Source organism: Myxocyprinus asiaticus, chromosome 1 (assembly GCF_019703515.2).
Source record: "Myxocyprinus asiaticus isolate MX2 ecotype Aquarium Trade chromosome 1, UBuf_Myxa_2, whole genome shotgun sequence".
NCBI classification, from domain to species: domain Eukaryota; kingdom Metazoa; phylum Chordata; class Actinopteri; order Cypriniformes; family Catostomidae; genus Myxocyprinus; species Myxocyprinus asiaticus.
Genome location: NC_059344.1, coordinates 12,484,992 through 12,508,622, shown reverse-complemented (window position 1 = coordinate 12,508,622; position 23,631 = coordinate 12,484,992). Strand labels below are relative to the sequence as shown.

Here is a 23,631-nt window from a genome sequence, read left to right as displayed (position 1 = left end):
CCAGCGAGTCTTTAACTTTTACTATAAACAAAATGGCAAATGTTACATGAAAGTGCTTTAACAAAATCTGACTGCCTAGGAATGTTTTTGGATTAAACCTGCAATGAAGTTTATCATGTCTTATGTGGTATAAGTGAGAAAGTCTAGTTCTAAATGACTTTATATGAGTATATGAAAGCTAGCCTGTGCTAAATAGTTACCAGACAAAAAGCAGAAGTTCGATGCCTAATATCACACAGTATGAGCACAAACGGTGTGCCTGTCATATCCATAAGCACACAGTGCCTGCTTAACGGTCGCTTTCCATAAAATCGTGTGTTATGTACAGTGATGTGTGCCGTGTTGGTTTACTATTACGAAACTGGCTGGGTGAAACTAAAACCTAAAATCAAAAGACATACATAAGAAAAGGTATTTTGCGTAGAGAAAATGAGGCCCATTCTTAAAACCATTGTTGCGTTTTTTTTGTGACTTAAATAATAATAAAAAAACCTTTTTTAAAGTGTAATTCAATAAAAAAAGTAATAAGAATGTCATGAGAATCACCCCTGATAAGAATAAGAATTACAAGAAGACTTTGGGGGAATAGAGATAATAATGTCACAATGCAAAAAAAATTAATGCTCCTAAAAAATAATATTTATTGCAAAATATATGTTATATATATATTGTTGATTTTAAGGTGAAATGTGACTTGGACATGTTTTAGTGTGCTACTGCGAGAGCTTTTCCTCTATTGCAGTGGTAAAAATGAACCAGTTTTCAATGTTTCCTAATTAGAGCGCAAGAGATATCTACGTAATATGTAACTACAAATTACTGTAAATCTAATACAGCGTCCTCGCTACACACGACATTTGATTGTTTTTGGTCATTGTTTTTGGTTCCGTTCTCTCACTCGGAAATGTTTAAGTGGTTGCGATTCAGGCTGTCGATGAACTGTGATAAAGAGAAATCTACTTTTCCCCGACTGACAGTGAATGCTTGAAGATGGTGGCATGATCCATCATGTGCGTGGGGCAAATGATCGGTGGTGGTGAACTGCAGATGAGAGTGGTTAGGATTTACTGTCTTGGCATTTGGTTTCACTGGAATGATCGCCTTGACTTTGGCATGGCGGTTTCTGTTTCTCCCACTGGCAGATGGCGTTGGCGTAACCCACAATGACCTTGTCCATCCACGTGAGGGGCTGAGGGAACAGTACAGCACCCTCGAAGAAACCCAGGTGCCCACCGTGCAGTGTTAGCGCAAATATCACATTTTCTTTCTTTTCTGGAAAGGGGGGGAACACCAACACAGAAATAATAATTAAGAATTGCAACAACAGTGAATGAGTGCAAAATGTAAAATTTTGGTGTAGTGTCTAGCATAGGAGCAGGCGGTATGGCCAAAATCTTATATTACAGTATGAGTAAATTAACGCGAAATTAACGCATTAATGCATGAGATTAATTGAAAACGTTTAACGCATTAAGTTTTCTTAATCGCGATTAACACATTTACCAATTTGACATTTCATTCAGCTCTGTGTGAGTGCTGAACACTGGTTGGAATAGGGCAGAACCTTTGCGATGCATGGCATATTATACTGACGCACACAACACAAACACATGCAACAGTGATTCTGTGTCAATAAGTGATTGAGAAAGGATATTTTAACCAAAAAAAGCTGGATTCACATGACTTTCTGGAGTGAAGCATTTCCTTCTTTATCATTTGGATAAAGTATAATTTACATGCGCAATGTCGGCGCTAAAAGCAAAACAAGAGGCTCTCTAAATGGGTCCGAAAGTTCTGCAAGACCAAGGAAGGGTTGAGAGATTTAATGCCCCTTGTATCGAATCCTCAACCTATGGGGACTAGATTTCAATTAGTCAACCTCCCACTCAGGCTTCAGAAAACATTTAATGTTACTTCCATTGGAGCTATTTTAGTGCGTTTCTGTCTTTATATCGTGGAATACTTTGTTTGTAAAATGTTAATAAAACAATGTTAAATATTTTGTTACTAAATGCATTTTGACAGGAAAAGTAGTACAGTATATACAGTTGTGCTCAAAAGTTTGCATACCCTTGGAGAATTGGTAATATATGTACCATTTTTAAAGAAAACATGAGTGAGCAGGCAAAACAAATTTTTTTTATTTCTTATGGGATTCATATTCAGCTGTAGGTTAAAACAGAATGGCACAATCATAAAACAAAACATGGCAACAAAGAAAAAAATTAAATGACCCCTGTTCAAAAGTCTGCATACCCTTAGTTCTTAATACTGTGTATTGCCCCCTTTAGCATCAATGACAGCGTGCAGTCTTTTGTAATAGTTGTCTATGAGGCCCCAAATTCTTGCAGGTGGTATAGCTGCCCAATCGTCTTGGCAAAATGCCTCCAGGTCATGCAAAGTCTTTGGTCATCTTGCATGAACCGCAAGTTTGAGATCTCCCCAGAGTGGCTCAATGCTATTAAGATCAGGAGACTGTGATGGCCACTCCAGAACCTTCACCTTTTTCTGCTGTAACCACTGGAGGGTCAACTTGGCCTTGTCCAAAAGCGTCCCATGCGCAGCTTTCATGCAGAAGAATGCAAATTGTCTGCCAGTATTTTCTGATAACATGCTGCATTCATCTTGCCATCAATTTTCACAAGATTCCCTGTGCCTTTAGAGCTCACACACCCCCAAAACATCAGTGAGCCACCACCATGCTTCACAGTGGGGATGGTATTCTTTTCACTATAGGCCTTGCTGACCCCTCTCCAAACATAGCGCTTATGGTTGTGAACATAAAGCTCTATTTTGGTCTCGTCACTCCAAACTACAGTATGCCAGAAGCTGTGAGGCATGTCAAGGTATTGTCAGGCATATTGTAACCGGGCTTTGTGACATTGGTGCAGTAAAGGCTTCTTTCTGGCAACTCGAACGTGCAGCTCATTTTTGTTCAAGTATCGTCATATTGTGCTCCTTGAAACAACCACACCGTCTTTTTCCAGAGCAGCCTGTATTTCTCCTGAGGTTACCTGTGGGTTTTTCTTTGTATCCCGAACAATTCTTCTGGCAATTGTGGCTGAAATCTTTCTTGGCCTACCTGACCTTGGCTTGGTATCAAGAGATCCCCGAATTTTCCACTTCTTAATAAGTGATGAACAGTATTGACTGGCATTTTTAAAGCCTTGGATGTCTTTTTATATCCTTTTCCATCTCTATATATATCTTTCCATTACCTTGTTACACAGGTCTTTTGACAGTTCTTTTCTGCTCCCCATGGCTCGGTATCTAGCCTGCTCAGTGCATCCACGTGAGAGCTAACAAACTCATTGACTATTTATACACAGACACTAATTGCAATTTAAAAAACCACAGGTGTGGGAAATTAACCTTTAATTGCCATTTAAACCTGTGTGTGTCACCTTGTGTGTCTGCAACAAAGCCAAACATTCAAGGGTATGTAAACTTTTGATCAGGGCCATTTGGGTGATTTCTGTTATCATTATGATTTAAAAAGGAGCCAGACAACTATGTGATAATAAATGGCTTCATATGATCACGATCCTTAAATTAAAAACAATGCCAAAATTTCACTATTTCTGCCAGGGTATGCAAACTTTTGAGCACAACTGTATAGTCAAATTTAAACACTTTTGAAATTTGCGAATAATCCCAATTAAGTATGAAAAATCATGCGATTAATCACGATTAAATATTTTAATCGACTGACAACACTAGTAATTTCTAGTAATAACTATTAGTAATAACTATTTCACAATAGTTATATAGTTCTATTATAGAGATCTCAAGGATGTCACATGCATGCTGGTAGTCAACTTTGTGGAGCTCTGTGAACAGTAATTCTGGACATTTTTGGCATATGAGGTCATAATCTAATATTAGATCAGTGTGCATAGTTTCAGTAAGTAGTGTTCAGTGCTGTACCTGCAAGTGTACGAGGAATGGTGAGCAAAGTGTTGTGCACAAGAGGATCATCACCAGAGTTCACCAGCAGCAGAGGCACATTTATCTACAGAACACAGAGAGAAGAACAAGTCAAACCATGAGAAGATCTGTTAAACATCTCATTTAGAACTGGACACTACTATGTTACTAATTAAATACAAGTGGTTTATTATTTTACTTACATTATGAATGTAATGAACACAGCTCTCCTTCTCATAGTACTCTTTCAGAGAGTTGTGTCCATGGAATTTTCTAGAAAACAAAGTGATATCAATTATACTAGTTACTACAATTTAGCAAGTTGAAATCTCAGGACACTTCTCGTAAAGTGTAGGGGTGTAACCCCGGTGTCCTGGCCAAATTCCCCCATTGGCCCTTCTCAATCATGGCCTCCTAATAATCCCCACTGATTAATTGGCTTTATAACTCTACTCTCTCTTCTCCACCAATAGCTGGTGTGTGGTGGGCGTTCTGGCGTACTATGGCTGCCGTCGCATCATCCAGGTGGATGGTGCACACTGGTGGTGGTTGAGGAGATTCCCCGTATACTATGTAAAGTGCTTTGAGAGCCTAGAAAAGCGCTATATAATGCAAGGAATTAATTATTACTTTAACACTTTTTTTACAGCATTTTTCTGTTTCAAGATCATGTGTGAACAGGATCCATTGGAAAATATGATTCAATGAATGAGAAGTTGTAACATTTGCAGAAAAGTTCTGTTTTTATGTTATATGTGAACAAAGCCAAAACATTATCTGTTTGAGCAAGTACAAGGTCATGCTGCACTAACGTAGGAAGTCTGCTTTGGGCTAATCACAAAGTTTTGTGATTTGAGATGACGAAATTACTCCGTGCTGTTTAACATCTAATAATCAGGGATCAAATAACATAAAATTTAATGGAGACAACAAACTGCACTAGGTAACGTTATCTTAATGATGGAATCCAGCAAATGGCCGGCTCCCAGCACAACACCGACTCCTACACAAACTACAAAATGTTATCTACTGAATCCAGTCTGGCCAAGCGGGAACGTGATCGTGGTCGAGCGAAAACTAGAGTGAACATTGGCAGGGCATTTGATTCATGGAGGGACCTTCGTTCGGTTTTAGGGATCAAAACCGACCCTGAATTGGCATTCTTCTTATTGGACAGTTAAGCTTACATAACTGCAAAGCATGTGAAATATAGTGCCATAAGGATTGATCTGTGTAATTTTAGCTAACTTGATCTTGCCTGCTAATGCTGACGAATTGCAAGCTACCTTGCTTCGGAACTTTAAAATAATTTCAACGATCTTCTCTTTATACTAAAAGTCAGGTATACAGGATAAATTTAAGCAAATACGCTGGTTTCTTATTCATAGTACAACATGCGACATACAAAACATACAATAGTGCAATACACACTACCGGTCAAAAGTTCTGAAACACTTGACTGAAATGTTTCTCATGATCTTAAAAATCTTTTGATCTGAAGGCATATGTTTAAATGTTTGAAATTAGTTTTGTAGACAAAAATAGAATTGTGCCACCATATTAATTTAATTATAAAACTCAAATTTAATAAAAAAAAATAAAAAAAAGGTTTTTGAAATTGATGACTTGGACCAAATAATAAAGAAAAGCAGCCAATAAGTGCCCAACATAGATGTATAAATACTGTTTAAAAAGCATCCCAGGGTGATACCTCAAGAAGTTGGTTGAGAAAATGTCAAGAGTACATGTCTGCAAATTCTAGGCAAAGGGTGACTACTATGAAGATGCTAAAATATAACACGGTTTTGTTTAGTCACAACATAATTCCCGTAGTTCCATTTATGTTATTCCATAGTTTTGATGACTTTACTATTATTCTAAAATGTGAAAATAATTATAATAAAGAATGAGTGTTTCAAAACTTTTGACCAGTAGTGTAACTTCAGTGCAACAGTAAACTGTCTGGTATAGTTTGGTAGTATGTAGCTGTATGTGTGTATCATTATACTATGTTAGCTGATAAGCAGTTTTAGTTTAGTCTCAAAGTTTGTAGTAAAACAATCATAACTGTAATTTTAATTATGCTACCTCATCTGTCAGCATGATGCCGGTGAATCACATTCAGTCTCTTTGTACATTACGTCATTGTTTTGGTCAGGGGCAGACTGGGAAGAGAAATCGGCCCGGGATTTTACATAGAAACTGGGCCAAAAGTTGTTGAGCGGTGGGGGGGAGGTGGGGGGGTATACCGTGGCACCGATTTCAGCTTATCGCGGCCCATTCAGCCCCATTTCACGGCCGGCCCACTGGGAAAAGTCCCGGTTCTCCCGATGGCTAGTCCACCCCTGGTTTTGGTCAATGCTCACTCACTCGCGTCCCTATGGAGTGTGCGCACGAGCGCGAGCAACAGGTAGCTGGATGCAGTTCGCTTAACGGCCACAGGTGTCATTAATAACAAGGGTTTCTGAATCTTACATACTGCACCTTTAAACAATTAAACGCTTACAGTATTGTAATTCATTTTTTATATTTTAAAGTTGTCTTGGTTAAAGTGATATAAACCTTTAAAACATTGATTGGGTCCACGGAAATCACACAGATCCGAATGAAACCAGCTGATTAGCGGATTAATTCCATGAATTCACTATTAATTGATTGAAACCGTACACGTCAACATTTGTACGTTTCTAAAGGTGCTAATACGTCAAATGACAACGTTTTAGATGCTGTCAATTCGTCAACATTGTGTGTTTCTGTATCTATGCAAACGTAAGCAAATTTGCATTTGCTAGAACCAAACTTTACAGAAGAATACAAACTAATTCTCATGAGATTACGTTGAACATACATGACAATGTGGGGTTGAGGCAAATTTTCATAAAAAAAGACTTTCACACCTCAAATGCTTAAGTATGCTTTTAAGGTGTGAAAATCGTTTAAAAAAAATAAACAAATAAAAATCTCCTCTGAGTTCCTATAAAAGAACTATTTTTGTTCTTGTATTCCTTGGCTTTGTAATTTTTGAGTTTTACTAAGTACAATACCAATACTAAGTGCACCAATTTGCTTGTTTCTATTTCACAAGATGGTGTTACAAAAACACATTTAGCAGTTTCCCTCCACTCACCTCATGATGTTGTCATCGATCTGCATGAGTGACGTGGCAGTGTAGAGACGACTCAAATCTGCGTCCACCATTTTAGTTGAGCCCATGCCGAATAAAACGCTTCTGTTGAACCACAAAACAAACCTTCGTGCTGACTCTGGTCACATGACAGCTCATTGATTAGATTTATGATCTCTTACCACTCAGAGGGAGGTTAATTTATCTTGTTTGTGTCATCAAGTTATCAAGTTATTCTGATGTCTCCTAATGGCTCGATTGCTAAAGAAAATGTGAGCTCATAACAGTTTCATAAGAAGCATCTCATGCGAAGATAGAGGGGTATGTAACAGCAAGCCACTTACCACCATTCACACTTAAGTCAGATTCAATACTGCAGGCAAGATGAACAGTACCTGTGAGACAAAATGATCTTCTTCATGTTGTCGGCCATCAGGAAGTTATAGAAGCGACGGCACTGGTCCCACTGCAGAAACGTCTCCTGGGCCCTAATAAATCAGCACACAAGACAGGATGAGCAATCAATGCTATTTACACTTACTTGTAATAGTGCCTAATACTACACTATCATCAGTAAGAGTGACCAATAACAGTGTGTGCATGAAAAATGCAATATTTTCGCTTTTTAGATAAAGGAGTTTGATGTACTATGGAAATCATACTGTAAGTCAAAACTCTTTATTTGCAAAAACCATGTGCTGTTCCTAGCATTGTGTAGCACCTACAACTCTGCATATCCTTCTGAAGGATCACAACAGAAATACAATTAAATACATAGATAAATAAATAGAAATGAGCCACTGAAGTTTACTTTTTAACAAGATCTCTGACAATTTCAGTCTGACTTTAACTGCTTGAGTGGCACATTTCAGCACAGATTGCTTTGTGAATGTATCACATTGTAATTCATGCTTTGTAAATAGGCTGTTTTTGATGGATGGGGCAGCTAAAAACTCGATTGAACAAGACAGCAAACAGAACGGGATTCATTACGTCGCTGAAATTTTACGAGACTCAACTGGCTGTCAAACGCATACTGAGCTACACATAAGCTACACATATGTATTTTTCCAGGCATTTATTGAGTCCAAATAGACACACAACTTATAGAATTTCAGTAGTACACCCAAATGACAATAGCCAACTAAAACTATACATGTGTTACACTTGCTATGGTTTACTTCCACGTTGCTTCTTCATCAAAAAGCAACGTCAAATGTAAATCAGGTCAATTACTTAAACAACAGCGTCACTTTGAGTAACACATAACATGTTTAATATGTATGTGCAAATGCATATTATATACTGATAATTCACCACCATTGTGCAGAAAATCTACATGATATAGTAGTAGTTTGTATGAATGTCACTTATGTCTTATACAAAGAAATGGATATCCTGTGAAAGTCATAAAAATATGATTTATAGAAGAGGAAATATATATTGCCACACTATTACATATCTCAGGTCACTAAAGACACTTTACACTTTTGGTAATTAAACCATTAGAAAAAAGTATGTTTTTGCAATTTTGCCATTTTTTGTATTGTTAGACAATTCATAAGATAAGTAGATAATACTAAAGAAGTGGGGGTATAGCTCAAATAACGGATGAGATAAAGAAGGTGGAATGAGGTACCAGGTCACTAAAGACCCAAAGCATTCATTAAAGGGTGAAGTGGACCGTACATGTTTAAGTGGACCTTAACAAAAAATGCTAAAAAAAAAAAAAAAAAAAAAAAACTACAGTATGACCCCTTTAATATCAATTTCATTTCAATTCAAAAGGTGCATTAAAAGGGATCTTGAAAACAATAATCTGCAAGATAATCATGAAAAGCAGATTAGCGGAGGCTTTACAGATTCGGTAATCCTGTCTGAAGGGAGAGCTAAACTGTTTGGCAACATTCATATACAAGTGCCAAGCCTGCTGACACAGTCTAGAAAAACCCAGAGGAGCTGCTGGCAAACCGGACAGATAGCCGCATTGACAGCAAAGGTGTGGCTTTAGGATTCACTGAAATCCAAACACACATACCACATTCCAGAGCTCCTTCCTCCACAAGGAAGCAGGCATCAGCTGCTTATTCTTTGACAGTGATGTGCAACAGCTTGTTCCATGTTTAGTTGTTAGACCCGTTGCTATGTTCCTCTTTATAGATCTCAACGTGTCAACATTGCTATCTTTATAGTCAGCGTGCAAATTCTACAATGACCTCAAGAGCACAGTTAACCAACCATATAGTTTTTAAACAAAGTTTTTTTTGTGATATGTAAAACTATAATAAACTGAAACACTTAGGTTTCACCAATATACTGTCCTACACTGATCCCAAAGAAGCGTGTTCAAGCTGCCTACTGTCACTATGCATCTCGCTATACGTACTGCATCTCTTTTCCGGTATATTGCTGACTCCAGCAAGTGAGGAGCAATCTGCATATTGGCCACAGCAAGCATGGCTCATGGTTGAAGAATGTGATTGCTCAGATAAAGACAAAAAACGGAGACTGATGGAAAGTCTTAAAGGGCGAGCACTTGTAGTAAAAGCATCCAGAGTCACTGATCCTGAGGTTACTGCTCAAAAATGCTTGGAAGCTCTTGAAAATGCTAGTCAGGAGAGAACTTATATTTTGCATTCCGCCTGATGCATCAGCAACCGAGTTATCTGATTTTCTCAGGTACTTGGAACTGTCCCTGTTCAAAGTGGTCCAGCAAAGAGGTGTTCCTGCCAGCAACACGGACAGAGCATGCATAGAACAGTTCATGAGAGGAGCTGTTGTTTCTGTCTTGATGCTAGTACATCTTCAAAAGAAAAAAAGACAGATCCAGCAATTTTTCTTTAGCTTTTAAGGAAATTCAGACAGAAGAGGTCTTGGGGGTGCTACATAAAATTGGAGGCACCAATGGGATTTAACCCAGGATCACCTGTTTTCAAGACAGGTTACCTCCTCAAGTGAACATGACTTACAATTTGGTGCCACGTAAAATTATGCAGTCTGATTAACTTAAAAAGTGTGACTAACGTTTGTGATCGACATTTTTTAAAGCACTGTTGAACTGTTCCTCATGTAATGTGTACAATTAAAGGAATATTCCGTGTTCAATACAAGTAAAGCCAGAGACTATTTAGCACAGACGGGCCACTTCTATTCAAATGAATGGGAGAAACTGAAACACCCAAGCAAGAAACTCTAGCACCCAACGGTCAATGGAGGTAGAAAGGAAGTCCTGCCTAACAGGTAAGAGCCAATAACCTTTTAGGTACAGACATCGCCTGTCAATCAACTCGAGAATGCGCATTTGCATTAGCTATACAAGCCAGGAAAGTTTTTAGTGTAATATGAGATAATGAATCACAATGTATGATACCAGTTTTGTCAGATTTTCCTGCCGATTTAAAATATGCTCTTTGATCGTAACCGTGACCAACCATTTTTTGAGATTTCTGTGTTCCCCCATTCAAGTAGATAGGAGCTGCACTGGCATGACTGGAAATAGTCTCCCAAGAGCATTCCAAAGATGGAACTTTTTTAAAGAAAAGGACGGACGAGTCTAAATTAATTTTTGTGATAATCAACATTATGCCACAAATGCTGTCGATTGAGCTTAACTTGTATTGAACCCAGAATATTCCTTTAAGAGTGCTTAAATACATGTACTTTTTAAGACTGTTGGTTTCAAATTACTTTGGGTAGTTAGGCCCTGAAAAGCCCCCCTGTAATGAGTACCCTTTCCATTAGCCCTTCAGTTTTTAAAAAGTAAAACTGTGGAGGCACTAATTCAGCTAACAAAGATATGCTTGCGCAAATGTAAACACAAAGTGTATGTACTTTCCATGCAGTACATTAATTCGACAGGCAAAAGAAAGTAGGTGGAAACAATACTGAGACCATCTGTCCCTTTTAAATAAGCAAACTACAATGAGTGTGAACATTGTAGTTTGTCTGTACAAGATATAAAGATCAGCTGAAGTCCACTGACAACAGCAGTTAAAACGTTCCAACTTGTCCCTTCAATAACACCTGAAGCAAATCAAGCTGCCGGCATATTTATCAGGGCAGAACGCCTAACCCTTTAGAGTGACGTCTGTTATGTAGCTATTCTCTGGGAACAGAACTAAGGCTCACCTTAGTGCACTGTAGCCCTGGCACACGCTCACACAGCACAAAACCCGCTCCTGGTTGGTGCGGTTCTCTCCCAAGAACTTGCAAACAATATTTCCCCCCAGACTGAAGCCCACAACAATAAGTTTTGTCTGAGGAAAAGCCTTCTTTATGAACCCCACCATTGCTGCAAACTCCCATGTACAGCCTGTAGAAAGAAAAAAAAAAAAGCATTTGATTACTGTTTAGTATTGTTTTGTGAACTGAAACCTCCATTAGACAATTATTAAACTGGTACTTTGTTTATATGTATAAAAAAATAAAAAAAATAATAATAATAATATATATATATATATTTTTTTTTATAATTGGTGGCATTCGGGCGATCCTTGGAAAATGTATTCTTTTTGGTAAACTTTAACCTGTCTGGCACCTGATTTTAGGTGAATTCATTTTATTTAACTTGCTTAACACTGCTGTAAACAAAACTGACTAGATTGACACAAAAAAAAAAAAAAATTGCATTCTAAAATCTCATCGAATGTGTCACATTTTATTACAGTTCTATTACATTAGGCAGTTTGGCTTGCTGTTAAGCTATTAGACCTTAAATAGCAAAGTCTTTGCCATTAAGTTTTTGAGTTTAACCATTATGTTTCTTACCAACCTTAAACATTCATTGAATCTAGCTCCCTTTTATCATGCACTTCAAATTGTGCATGACAACATCCCTTATCTGTAGTAAAATCAATGTAATGCATGGCCTCTTTCGCTTATTACTTAATAACATGAAATGTGTCTAACTGATTCACTGAATCACTGTAAAAGGTTGACACCTCCTGGATAAACACATTTACTTCTCATACTCCATAAAAACAATTAATATATCTTCATGAAGTCCAGCAGAAGTGTCGTACCGTAGGTGAACATACGTGGCGAGGTGAGCTCAATGTTAGGCAAGGCCCCAAGGTGATTGAGCACAGCACAGCGGTAGCCCTGTTTCTGCGAATGATCCACAAACGTACGGATATAGTGCTTCTCACTGTGGTTTCCAATGCCAGGGCAAATAACCATGGTGACGTCCTCTGTGAAGCAAACACAGAAACATTGAGAATGCCTGGAAGGCATTTCTCATGCAGACAAATAAATGCAAAGTTATGTAGACAAATGTTCGAATTGTTCTGCATTACCGGGAAAGAAGATTAAACTACGATAATGTGCCACAATGTTGGCACAGAGCAAACAAATGCAAAATACAGTATTTGAATAACAACATAGTTGCATAAACGTCACTTTCTAATGTGTTGAATTTGACATCGACATACTGCAATTGCAAAGATGCATATTTTTTGTCCATTACAATTATATTTTTATTACTTTTTTGTACTATGCAAGTAAACATGAAATCAAAATTGACTGGCCTACACTGCTTCCCAAGCACCCTGTTTCACTCAGAAATATGTCTGATAACAGAAGTAAAATAGGTTGTGAATGGCGTTTCATGTTGACTTTCAAGTGTGCTGCATTAATTAAATAACTCTGCTTCACTGAAGGGAGTATGCAAGCTGTTTATTTCATTTACATGACAACTTCCTCATTGAACTTGAATGAGAGACTCTTAAATCATCAGGTTTCCACAGTGCAGTGTAGTGTTACCACCCAGTCCAGGCTAAAAAGTAACCAGCTCCGTGGCACTGACCTCCAGTTTGATGATCCGCCAGGGGTTCAAAGAGGTCAAAAGTCGCTGTGGCCCCGTCCTGCATGGGCAGATATTTGCGCAGGCCGTACGGGTGTGGAGAACTAACTCGACCCAACTTTCCATAGAGGGCCGTCTGAAGATGACCACTTTTACCCCATAGCAGAGGAGGAATGTACCTAGACAATGTAACAAAATCTCCATTTAGTTACATAATACTTGATTTTGTGGCCAATCAAAAAAAGTAGCTATACTCAGCATAAGGGAGAACAAATGCAATAGGTTACAAATATCAATTTAAAAACAAAGGAATCTGCTCTCGATGCAATCACGAAAAACATGACTTTCAAGTGTGCTGCGTTAATAAATCTGCTTCACTGCAGGGAGTATGCAAACCATTTATTTAATTTACAAATGCATGTTTCTGCATGGTAAACTGATAAGTAAACCATGAGGGCAGCAGCCTACATTTCCAAGTCCTTCAGGTTACTATAATAACAGCAGGCACTGGAATGTTTCACATAACAGCTGAGAGCAGACAACAAAAAGGTGCACTGTGCAGTTATATAACAGTCCCACCCACCAATTAAGCTTGACCCAATAGCCAGCTTAGCCCTTCGATAAGCTCCTAGATTGCTAGGTCAAAAAACTTGACATTTCTGTGAACAGTGTGATTTTCTGTCAAACGTTTTCAGTAATTGGTACAAACTGAATGGATTTGTGTGGAAACATGATATTGCAAAGCATTTTATCTGCTGTTTACCACAAACAACAGAAGATCTAGAAAGCTCATTTGAAAGCAATTACAATTGATAAGTGACTTGCTAACATTTCTGCAACATGAACTTAGGAGTATGTACTTTAATAGATAGTTGCGAAGGTAGTAGTGGTCAATAAAAGAGTTTATTGTTATTATTTATAGAGGCAGAGTTTAGCAAGTCAATTAGATGGTGTGAATCGATACAAGTGTCCTTTCTAGTTCGAAATGACAAACTGGGGTTGTCAGACAACCACCATGTTTATTCTTTATTAATTTAAATTCCACATAAAAGGCATTTGGAAACTTGCACAATGTGGAATGAAATGTTTTACAGTCGAAAATGTTTTAGGTTTTAGATCACAACTAGAGGTAAGTCAATATATCGGTTTTACCGATTAATCTGAGCCAATAGTTGCTTTTTTGGAACTATCGGTTATCGGCAAAAATGCCGATGGTTGCCGAGATTTTTATTTATTTATTTGTTTTCAGCACATCGTGTCTCCAACCTCATATCTTGAGAATAATCATACAAAAGCTCAACTGGTCACTTTTTAAAAACTTAACAGTTTTGAGCTGTAACAATTACGAATATCACAGTTTTGAGCCATAACATTCTAGAGTATCACTGCTTTGAGTTGTAACATTGAAGAATTTCACAGTTTTGAGCTGTAACATACCAGAATATCATGACATTCTAGCATATCCCTGTTTTAAGTCATAACATTCTAGAATTTTACAGCTTTAAGCATTAATATTCTAGAATATCAGTTTTGAGCCGCACAATTCTAGAATATTACTGTTTTGAGCCATAATTTTTCAGATTCTTGAATATTATTTTTACGAAACATACCATTCTCACACTGGCTATGACCTGACCAACTTGGCCATCCTTTATTCTGATAGCTTATCCAGGCCAATGGGATATGAGACAGACTTACTTTCAATTACACAATATTCAGTTACACAAAGTCAGCGTAATAATTGCAGCACCCAAAGTCCACTGCACACCTTCCCTACCCCCATTACCCATGTCACTGCAATCTATTACATACCACCTGAAGTATTACATAAGATGCTCTAATCATATAGTCTGAAACGTTACTACATAGCCAGCATCAATTCTGTATTATTACCCTTGACATATCGGTTAGAAGGAATCAAAGCCAGAGTGGTTTAATCTGGTCCCTATGACACGGTCATCTAAGAAGACAACAGGATTAGCAGAAAGAGATGCCGCTTTAATGTAAAACCAAGTCAGTGGAGGTAAGTAAAGTTCAGAACTCCCAAGAATGGATAAATTTAGCAACACAAATACCAAATACCAAAGACACCCTTTAAATAATCTGGGCGCTTCTCAGGAATGTTGAGAAACAAAGATTGCGCATGACTCTTCTAACAATAGAACTGACTGAAAATGAAGGCTTTTTTGTTCGCTGTACTTGATCTTTAACCATTCCTCGCTTTGTTGAGCTGCAGTCATCAGTAACCATAAAAGATGAAAAAAAAAAAAAAAACAAGGAAGCATGCAGCAGTAGGGCTGTGTTGGCAGGACATGCCTAATAATGTTCCGAAGTCCAGACCCACAACACAATATCTCAGACCTGCATGTCCATTATCAAAGCTTGACAAAATAAACTTTTGATCTTCAAACTCTGAACGTACATACAGCTGTTTTCTTAAAGGGTGTTTCGCTGGACAACACTTTGCAGGAGCATACATGGGAAAAGCTAATTGTGCTACTGAAGAGATAAGGATAAGTACGGACAACGTGCTGTGTTTTGTCGATTGATCCCTAGTGTAGTAGCTGGACTGGAAAATAATGATTACATAACCAGCCAGGAGTCACTTTGGATTACAGAAGAAACACCCACTTGCAGGGGCACAACGGACATATGCATATTGCAACTTCTGAGGTCAATATATGGAACAGCCTCCAAGAGATATTTTTCTCATTTTAATTGCAGATTCTGCCCAAGTACAATGAAATTAATGATATTCATCTCTTGGAATTTAAACAAAAATAGCCAAGACTATCAGTGGTTTGATAAATCATCCAGTCAAGCTGGTATCTACATAGTTGATTACATAATGTACAATTGTGGCACAGGTATATAAATATTTCTACTGCTTTTATTGGAAAGGCAGCCTTTGTCTTGGCTTCAAACATAAACAGTGTAATAACCTTAAGTCTTCACATCCAACAAAGAATTTTTCAAGCAGTACCGCACTGATCTTTTTAATAAACTAAGGCAAAAGAGTTTGTAACTTGACTAAAATGCGTAAAGTTTTTATACCAAACAGCATCAAAGAATGTCTCTGGTATTACCGAAAAACCTACAAAACACAAAAAACATTTTTTAATATGGCAGAAGCTGTTAGTCAACTATTCTTTATTTTACATTTGTAATACACTGAGAATATTACGTGACAATCAGACTTTAGGGTTATTTTCAGCTGTAAATTTGACTATTTTGTTGAACAACAACTGTACTCTAAAGGTGGAATCATTCTTTTTGTTTGATGAACAATGCCATCTTCTCTATTTTCCCTATGTTTCATTAAAGTTTAGTTGGTTATATGTTGTGCAAAGACTGGTGATCCTTACAAAAATTGTATTGTGGTGCACCATGGTACAGTAATGGACAGTAATGGAATCCGATGGCAATGCCATGGAATTCTGACATATTTCATAGTACTACTGACTGATATATTCATAAACCATTATATCCATATGGTAGTATGGTAGTAAAGGTACTTCAAAGAATACCATATTATAACCATGATACAAAAACATGGAAGTATTATAGTGTCATGCCCAAAAACATAGTTATACTATGGCACTTTTGACGGATCCACAGCGGTTGAGCTGAAGAAAACAAATGGCAGCTGACTTTTGATTTCATTTCTAGCGAGAAATTATTATTGTAGTTACACTTGGTTATCGCCAAAACTCTCTTGATTTTGTTCTAGATTATTAGACCATTTTGGATAGGTTAGATCAGGGGTGTCAAACTCGGTTCCTGGAGGGCCACAGTCCAGCAGAGTTTAGCTCCAACCCTAATTAAACACACCTGAAGCAGCTAATCAAGGTCTTCAGGAGTGCTTGAAGATTACAAGGAGGCATTTTGGAGCAGGGCTGCGGCCCTCCAGGAACTGAGTTTGACACCCCTGGGTTAGATGTATGAAGCAGACACCAGATGGCGTTAATCAATTGCTGGTATCCTAGCAACGAGGTGATGTTACACTGCCTCAGTAGCCCGTCCAAAACCAGTTTCTGGAGGTGCCTTCGTACGCAAACGCTGTCTGTTGAGTCATTGACTGATAAGGCAGTGAGGCAACAAGAAAGCTACCTTTGGATTCGGATGCAGCCTGAGTGTAGTTTGTTGTCTGTAAAGCTATGTGTTTTGCGCTGGAGTTTCGCTTACTGCCCCTGCTGAAAATAGGTGGTACTTCAAGAGTGAATTGCTCTGATGGTAGGAATATTTCTTAATGCGGTCTAGGAACATGATTGATAACGTTAATTTTTTATGTGCTATTTTTTATATAATTAATCGAACTGAATAAACGCATTTAATCTTTAAACTTTAAATTAACAAACATCATTACTGATAACAGCAGCCAACCTTTCAAGTAATGAAAGCTTACATTTCTCCATAGTATTATATCCTACCAAAGTTGCTCTTGAGCCATATATTTATAAATGTGACTAAGAGAGCTGCGTTTGACTTGGCAACAATGTGCTAAAAGCAGTACTGGTTCAGCAACAGACTTTAAGCTATTCTGAGGTGCAGTTTGCTCAGTAGATACGGTAACTCAGCTGATTTGCTAATGATAATCAGATGTGTCATACTCACTCTTTGGTCAGGATAGGACAGGACTTGAGCAGGAAGTGGTTGAGCGCTGTCTCCTGGTATGTGAGATCTGGAGGAGCTGTGGGACTTTTCAAATTTAGGCACCGGACAATGATGTAGAGCACTGTGGCTACAGCTGCCAACTTCATGCCGTCAAACATGGCTGGCATCTCCGGTGCAACTGTGTACACCTCTGAATTGTGAGAGCTCATTTTTGCTCTGAAAATTAGCAGTTACAAAGGAATGAGGCTTTGCTTAAGTAAACTAACATAAATGGTTAGTTTACATAAAAATAAAAATAATAAAAACTAGGGATAACATACACGGTCATATATTTGCTTTTTTTGTCAACCTAGCCTCATAGAGTGAACGTTACTCTAACAAAATTTTTGCAAACTGACTTTTACGTAGAACGCGGCACATTTCGCAGCAGTTTCCAGGTGTAATTAACACTAGAGGTGCTACAACAACTGTGCGTATTATTCACTTTCACACAAATCTTTATGAATAGTTATTTTTTGCTCTATTCCTCATATATCACTATGTTATGATATCGAAACACTTTTACTATAATGCATCATTTGAAAAACAAGACATTTTAACACTTGTATTACAGATCCACCTTCATTTAGACAATTATTCCAACACGATTAGCTTGTGCGGTAGCTCCCCTGATAAAGTGTTGGACTTTAGACTCGGCATATCGCGGTTCGAGCCCAGCCATAAACTCAAGCTGACACACAAGACGAAAGTATCATAGAAGCGACACGAAATGACGTAGTTGCTTCAGAAAATGTGCTTTTCTTGTCTGATTTGCTTTTTTCCACACTATCGGTTAGGTTTAGGTGTTGGTTAAGGGTAAGGATGTCTGTTTTGTTCACCTCTCATTTCATTTTAGGTTAAAGTTTTAGGTTAGGAAGGAACGTTTTACTCATTAAAACCTCCATCTAATATTCACCTTAAAATCCTCATCTGATTACATCATTCACTCGCTTTTGGCGACCCTCGCTGGACATGTCACTGGGAAACTGAAGTGAAACGTGTAATGAACCACGTCATTTTGTTTTGCAAAAATGTTCCCATGGTCACATAATGTGCATGGGATCAGGCTGTTTTTTTGTAGAGCAGAATAATGTAGAAATTTTGCAGAATCTTAAATATTTTATTTTACGTCAAAATCCTAAAAAGTTTGGATCGCAGATTTTCAATGTGGGCTTTTGAACTCCACTGAGTGAAGACCTATGACATCATTTGACAGGAAGACTTGGTTTATACTATTCTAATGTGTTGACCAACAAAAAATACTAAATAATGGCTAGTTAATAATAAAAACTGATGGGATCACTTACTTTGTAGGTTAGTAGTTTGGTTCCTTGTACGTGAACTATTATTCTCGGTTGAAGACAGAGGATATTTCAGGCGTGGAACTTATGTCACAGTGATCTGGTCAAATCTATGAAGAAGGGAAAGAATAGAGACACGTATTAGAAAAGATAAGATGGTAGATTATGTGCTTTAAATGTTAACAGACACAGGTACCAAGCCCGTGTTAATAACTGAACTGCCATCTGTCTGAGACTCAAAAGACTGAATGCTGACTCACATAGGCTGTTCCACTGAATGATACCCTCAAATGCTCCCCATAAAGTTCTCTTCAGGGCACAACATCAACATGTTAGATAAGGATTTGCCAAACTATTTAGACCTCTGACTGTTAAAACATGACTTATGTAATGTAATTATGTAAATTTTAGAGGAGTCTATGAAAATCTTTTCAGAGTGCTAAATTACTAAAGATTTCCTGGTTTGTATGTTAAACACAAATTATTTTAAAACACAAGGACCCATTGTTATGATATAACCCGACTGGAAGCTTCAATTTGTAATCATCAGGAAACGCACCCGTCAACTTGATTCCCTGATATTAATGTCTTAATGTGCATGTAGTTCACAGCAAATGGACTACATTCAAATTTTTCATTCTGATATTTCCCATAAAAAATGACCCAGAAAGCTTTGTTTTGTATCAATCCATGATGTTGTGAACTTAATCTGTACACTACCAAATGAAAAAAATAATTAATTTAATTATAAATACAAAGTAATTCCAGTCAGTATAGCGATCCTCGATCAAAGAAATTCCAAGACAAGCCAGATTCGGTACTGTATGTAACACCCTTGTTTCTGAGCAAAAATAAGCCCAAAGAGAAGATAAATATTAATATAATCAAACAGAAATAATTTACTTAAATATCATCATAACATTACATAACAAAATAGTGAAAGGTCAAGAAACTTTCATTAATACATTTTCACATAAAAGCTATTCATAATGTAATTCTAATATCGGTGTTTCCCACAGGATTTTGTGAGACTATGGTGGGTGGACCGTGGACCCTCTAGGGGGGTTTGGGTGCATGCTTCCCCATAAGGAAATTCTGTACATTCTAAAGTTGAATGCATCAATCTGGTGCACTTTGAGAGTAGGGCTGCAAATAAGAATTATTTTGATAATAGATTAATTAACGATTATTTGAACGATTATTCGACTATTTGGCGATTATTGCAAGGATTAATCTTTAGCTCTTAACCGATTATTCAGCTTGTGCCCTGACTCATAAGGTTGTATTAAACATGCTTACTAACAATAAAGAGGACAAAATCATCTTTTAAAAAAAAGTTTAATACAGTAAAGAAATTCACTGCAAAAAATCCTACTGTAATCAAGTGTTTTTGTCTTGTTTTCCATTTAAAATAGTCTAAAAATCCTTAACAAGATACATTTAATTGAGAAGCAACATATAAGATATTTAGACTTGCTTTCAGAGAATGTATCTCAAATATAAGTGTATTTTTTCACTTTGTTACACTTCTGCGAGTGCAGTAAAGACAAAATACACTTATATTCAAGATCTATTCTCTAAAAGCAAGTCTAAAAATCTTATATGCTGCTTCTCAGGTGAATGCATCTTTTTTAAAGGATTTTTAGATATTTTAAAATATTGTATTTTTAATATTATATTCAACATTCTCAGATAACAGTTTTTTCCTGGTTATCTGAGTTACCATAGACTTTGTCAGTTCGAACCAGTCTGGCTATTCTCTGTTGACCTCTCTCATCAACAAGTCATTTCCGTCCGTAGAACTGCTGCTCACTGGATGTTTTTGCCGCTATTCGGAGTAAATTCTAGAGACTGTTGTGTGTGAAAATCCCAGGAGATCAGCAGTTACAGAAATAGTCAAACAAGCCTGTCTGGTACCAACAATCATCCATGTGATTATCCGATCAGCCAATCATGTGGCAGCAGTGCATAAAATCATGCAGATAAGGGTCAGGAACTTCAGTTAATGTTCACATCAACCATCAGAATGGGGAAAAATGGGCCGTGGCATGATTGTTGGTGCCAGATGGGCTGGTTTGAGTATTTCTGTAACTGCTGATCTCCTGGGATTTTCAAAAAACATCCAGTGAGCGGCAGTTCTGTGGATGGAAATGTTTTGTTGATGAGAGAGGACAACAGAGAATAGCCAAACTGGTTCGAACTGACAAAGTCTACGGTAACTCAGATAACCACTCCGAATATCATCTCAGAATGCTATTCTGAGACGCATGTTGCCGCTGTTTTGGCGGCACGAGGGGGACCTACACAATATTAGGCAGGTGGTTTTAATGTTGTGGCTGATCGGTGTATATGTATACATACATTTAAAGCATATCATATTAAAAGTACATTATGAATAGCTTATATAAGAAAATATTTTAATATTTTCGTATATTTTTTTAATATATAAATGTTACTATAAAGAGTTACCAAAAAGCATTTAAAAGAGTATTAAACTGCAGCACATAAACACACATTTTATTGTTGATGGTGGTCGTGACAGTGCGCTGGTGTGAGTCCAGTCCTGCAGAAGGCCCTGCATCTGCCTTTACTTCAAAACACCCTTAAATAGTGACATCTCCAATGGCAATTTATATAGAATGTGGATATGCATGGGTATGCAAAACAACAGTCTTAGAGATGTAAACATAATCTAAGCCACACTGATGATGATGATGACGATGATGATGATGATAAAGATTATAATGACAGTGTGATGGGCAACATTTGATATACATGACAGATATATAAACATATTCGAGATATCTACTTCTGACAAAATTATTAAAAATCACATGACTATTTCAGACAATAAAAGTAAACAAGAAAAACAGAGACGACACCCCTCCAGACACACGAGTTAAAAACCGCATCCATTTCAATGCAGATAAACGCATCATACCTCTTTCATCAAAGCGATAATAAGCAGCTCCCTTTTCCCGTGTCGGTAAAAATTAGATGTATACTCTCCCGTTAGGACACTGTGTGTTTATTTCCCGTTGCATTATCCGCTATCCCTTTCTAGCATTTTCTTCCTACTCCGTCTCGGTTACAGACAGTGGCGCACCGCACTTCCTGCTTTAAACCATAACATTTACATATAGCGGTTGCTATTGGCTACAAAAAGAAGTTGCGTCAAGGCTCCGCCCCCTTTTTATAACAGGAGATGAAGAACAGATACAAGCCCAACAACACATGTAGTGGCTGCAAAGAAGTGTAAATGTTGGCGTTCCTCTTCAGCTCCAAGGTTAAAGGCGAAGACAACAATAACATGGGGAATTTCGAAGCCTTTTGTAGAAAGAAAACATATTTCTAAGAGCACAAGGTGACAGTCTTAAAACTGTAGAGAAAATGAGAAAAATGTTCACGATCATATATATATATATATATATATATATATATATATATATATATATATATATATATATATATATACATTTTAAAATAAAAAATAAATAATTAGAAGAGGCAATTAATTATGTAAGAGAGTAATGATACAAAATTACTGAAGAGTAATTATTAAACAATAAGCTTCTTTCATTATTATAAAAAGCAACTATGAACAATTTTATCTTAATATATAATATTGTAGATTTTATCTAGCAATGCATCTAGACCTGACAACAAACAGATCAGACAAATTTACTTTACACAATAAAAATGTTGTAAATAGGGCGTATACATAATCTGTTGGATTTGTCAGTAATTTTCACAGCCTGCGGTGTCATATTGATCATTGGTTTAGATCAGTAAATAACTGCAGAGATCTGCAATACAACAATTGAATCCGATGTGAAATGAAATGTTCTGCTTTTTGTCATGCAGGAAGTAATATTAGCAAATATTAGCCACAAAGATAGAAAATATCACTTTCATTTTTTTTTCTTTTTTCTCTCCCTCTAGCTTATTTATGATTCTGGTGCTGTTTACATTGGTTTCAGGTTACATTTTTGGCCAGCATCAGCAGTGATGTTGTCAGGTGATGGAAAATCCCTTGAGAGACATTCAACACTGTTTGTATTTTCACCACTCTTATAGAAATATCAGTCTCCCCTGCTCTATTATGCAAATGTATTCAATAATGTTCTTAACATGTATTTCATTCTACTTATTATCAAGATCTATAATCATCTGGCTAATGACAGTTCAGATTTCAGGGAAATTGCATGTATTCTCATGCTGTTGGTATTGGTTGTAAACTAGCTCCACCTTGTGAAATTATACAAAACATTCTGTGAAGTATATAGGCTTATATGGACCTAATTATGAAGTATTAAAATACCTATTCAGGGCAATATGATCAATATAACTCACTTAATTAAATAAAGATAATATCAGAGCAAAATGATAATAAATTAATATCTAATCTTCCAAAAAAAAAAAAAAAAAAAAAAGCTCATTTTATTAAATAAATAAAGTTAATTAAAAGAATCATACAGTTAGTAAGAGAGGACTGCTGGTTTGTGCTTGTTCATAAAACCCATTGGGACTGTTGCCATAGTGAACATTCATTTAAAGGGACTTCTTGTTTACAGTGAGTCAAGCATGATACCAGTTTTAACAATCAATCATGTCAACTAATGTTAAAATTAATGTTTTTTTATTATTATTTAAAAAGATTGAGAATAATTATTCTCTAACACAGTGATTCACCAAAAAAATATAGGCTCCATTTTTTGTTTGCAACCACAAAAATGTGTTGTGCAACTAGAACCTTCCCCAGAGGTTCTACTTGGGGGCGGGGAAAATATATTGTAAAAATATATTGTAAATATTCCTTTTATTTG

General features: G+C 37.0%; 1 protein-coding gene across 1 annotated transcript; it reads right to left on the bottom strand.

The window, feature by feature from the left end:
- Nucleotides 1-639: 639 nt before the first annotated feature.
- On the bottom strand, nt 640-21,923 carry LOC127445607 (monoacylglycerol lipase ABHD2). Its single transcript, XM_051705751.1, has 11 exons — nt 21,747-21,923; nt 18,812-18,915; nt 17,466-17,681; nt 12,855-13,030; nt 12,073-12,240; nt 11,180-11,363; nt 7,447-7,539; nt 7,055-7,156; nt 4,131-4,200; nt 3,928-4,012; nt 640-1,272 (listed from the first exon to the last, which is right to left on the bottom strand). The coding sequence occupies exons 3-11, from the start codon at nt 17,672-17,674 to the stop codon at nt 1,058-1,060; spliced, it is 1,302 nt and encodes a 433-aa protein (XP_051561711.1). The 5' UTR covers nt 17,675-17,681; nt 18,812-18,915; nt 21,747-21,923; the 3' UTR covers nt 640-1,057.
- Between the last annotated feature and the right edge of the window lie 1,708 nt (nt 21,924-23,631).

What these genes read in the sequence shown, in the direction of transcription:
- LOC127445607 (XM_051705751.1), bottom strand. Translation starts at nt 17,674, where the DNA reads ATGAGCTCTCACAATTCAGAGGTGTACACAGTTGCACCGGAGATGCCA. An exon ending in TGTCCTATCCTGACCAAAGA is followed by an intron (nt 13,031 to 17,465) that starts GTGAGTATGACA and finishes TACATTGTCTAG; the next exon opens with GTACATTCCTCCTCTGCTAT. An exon ending in GTGTTCATTACATTCATAAT is followed by an intron (nt 4,013 to 4,130) that starts GTAAGTAAAATA and finishes TGTGTTCTGTAG; the next exon opens with ATAAATGTGCCTCTGCTGCT.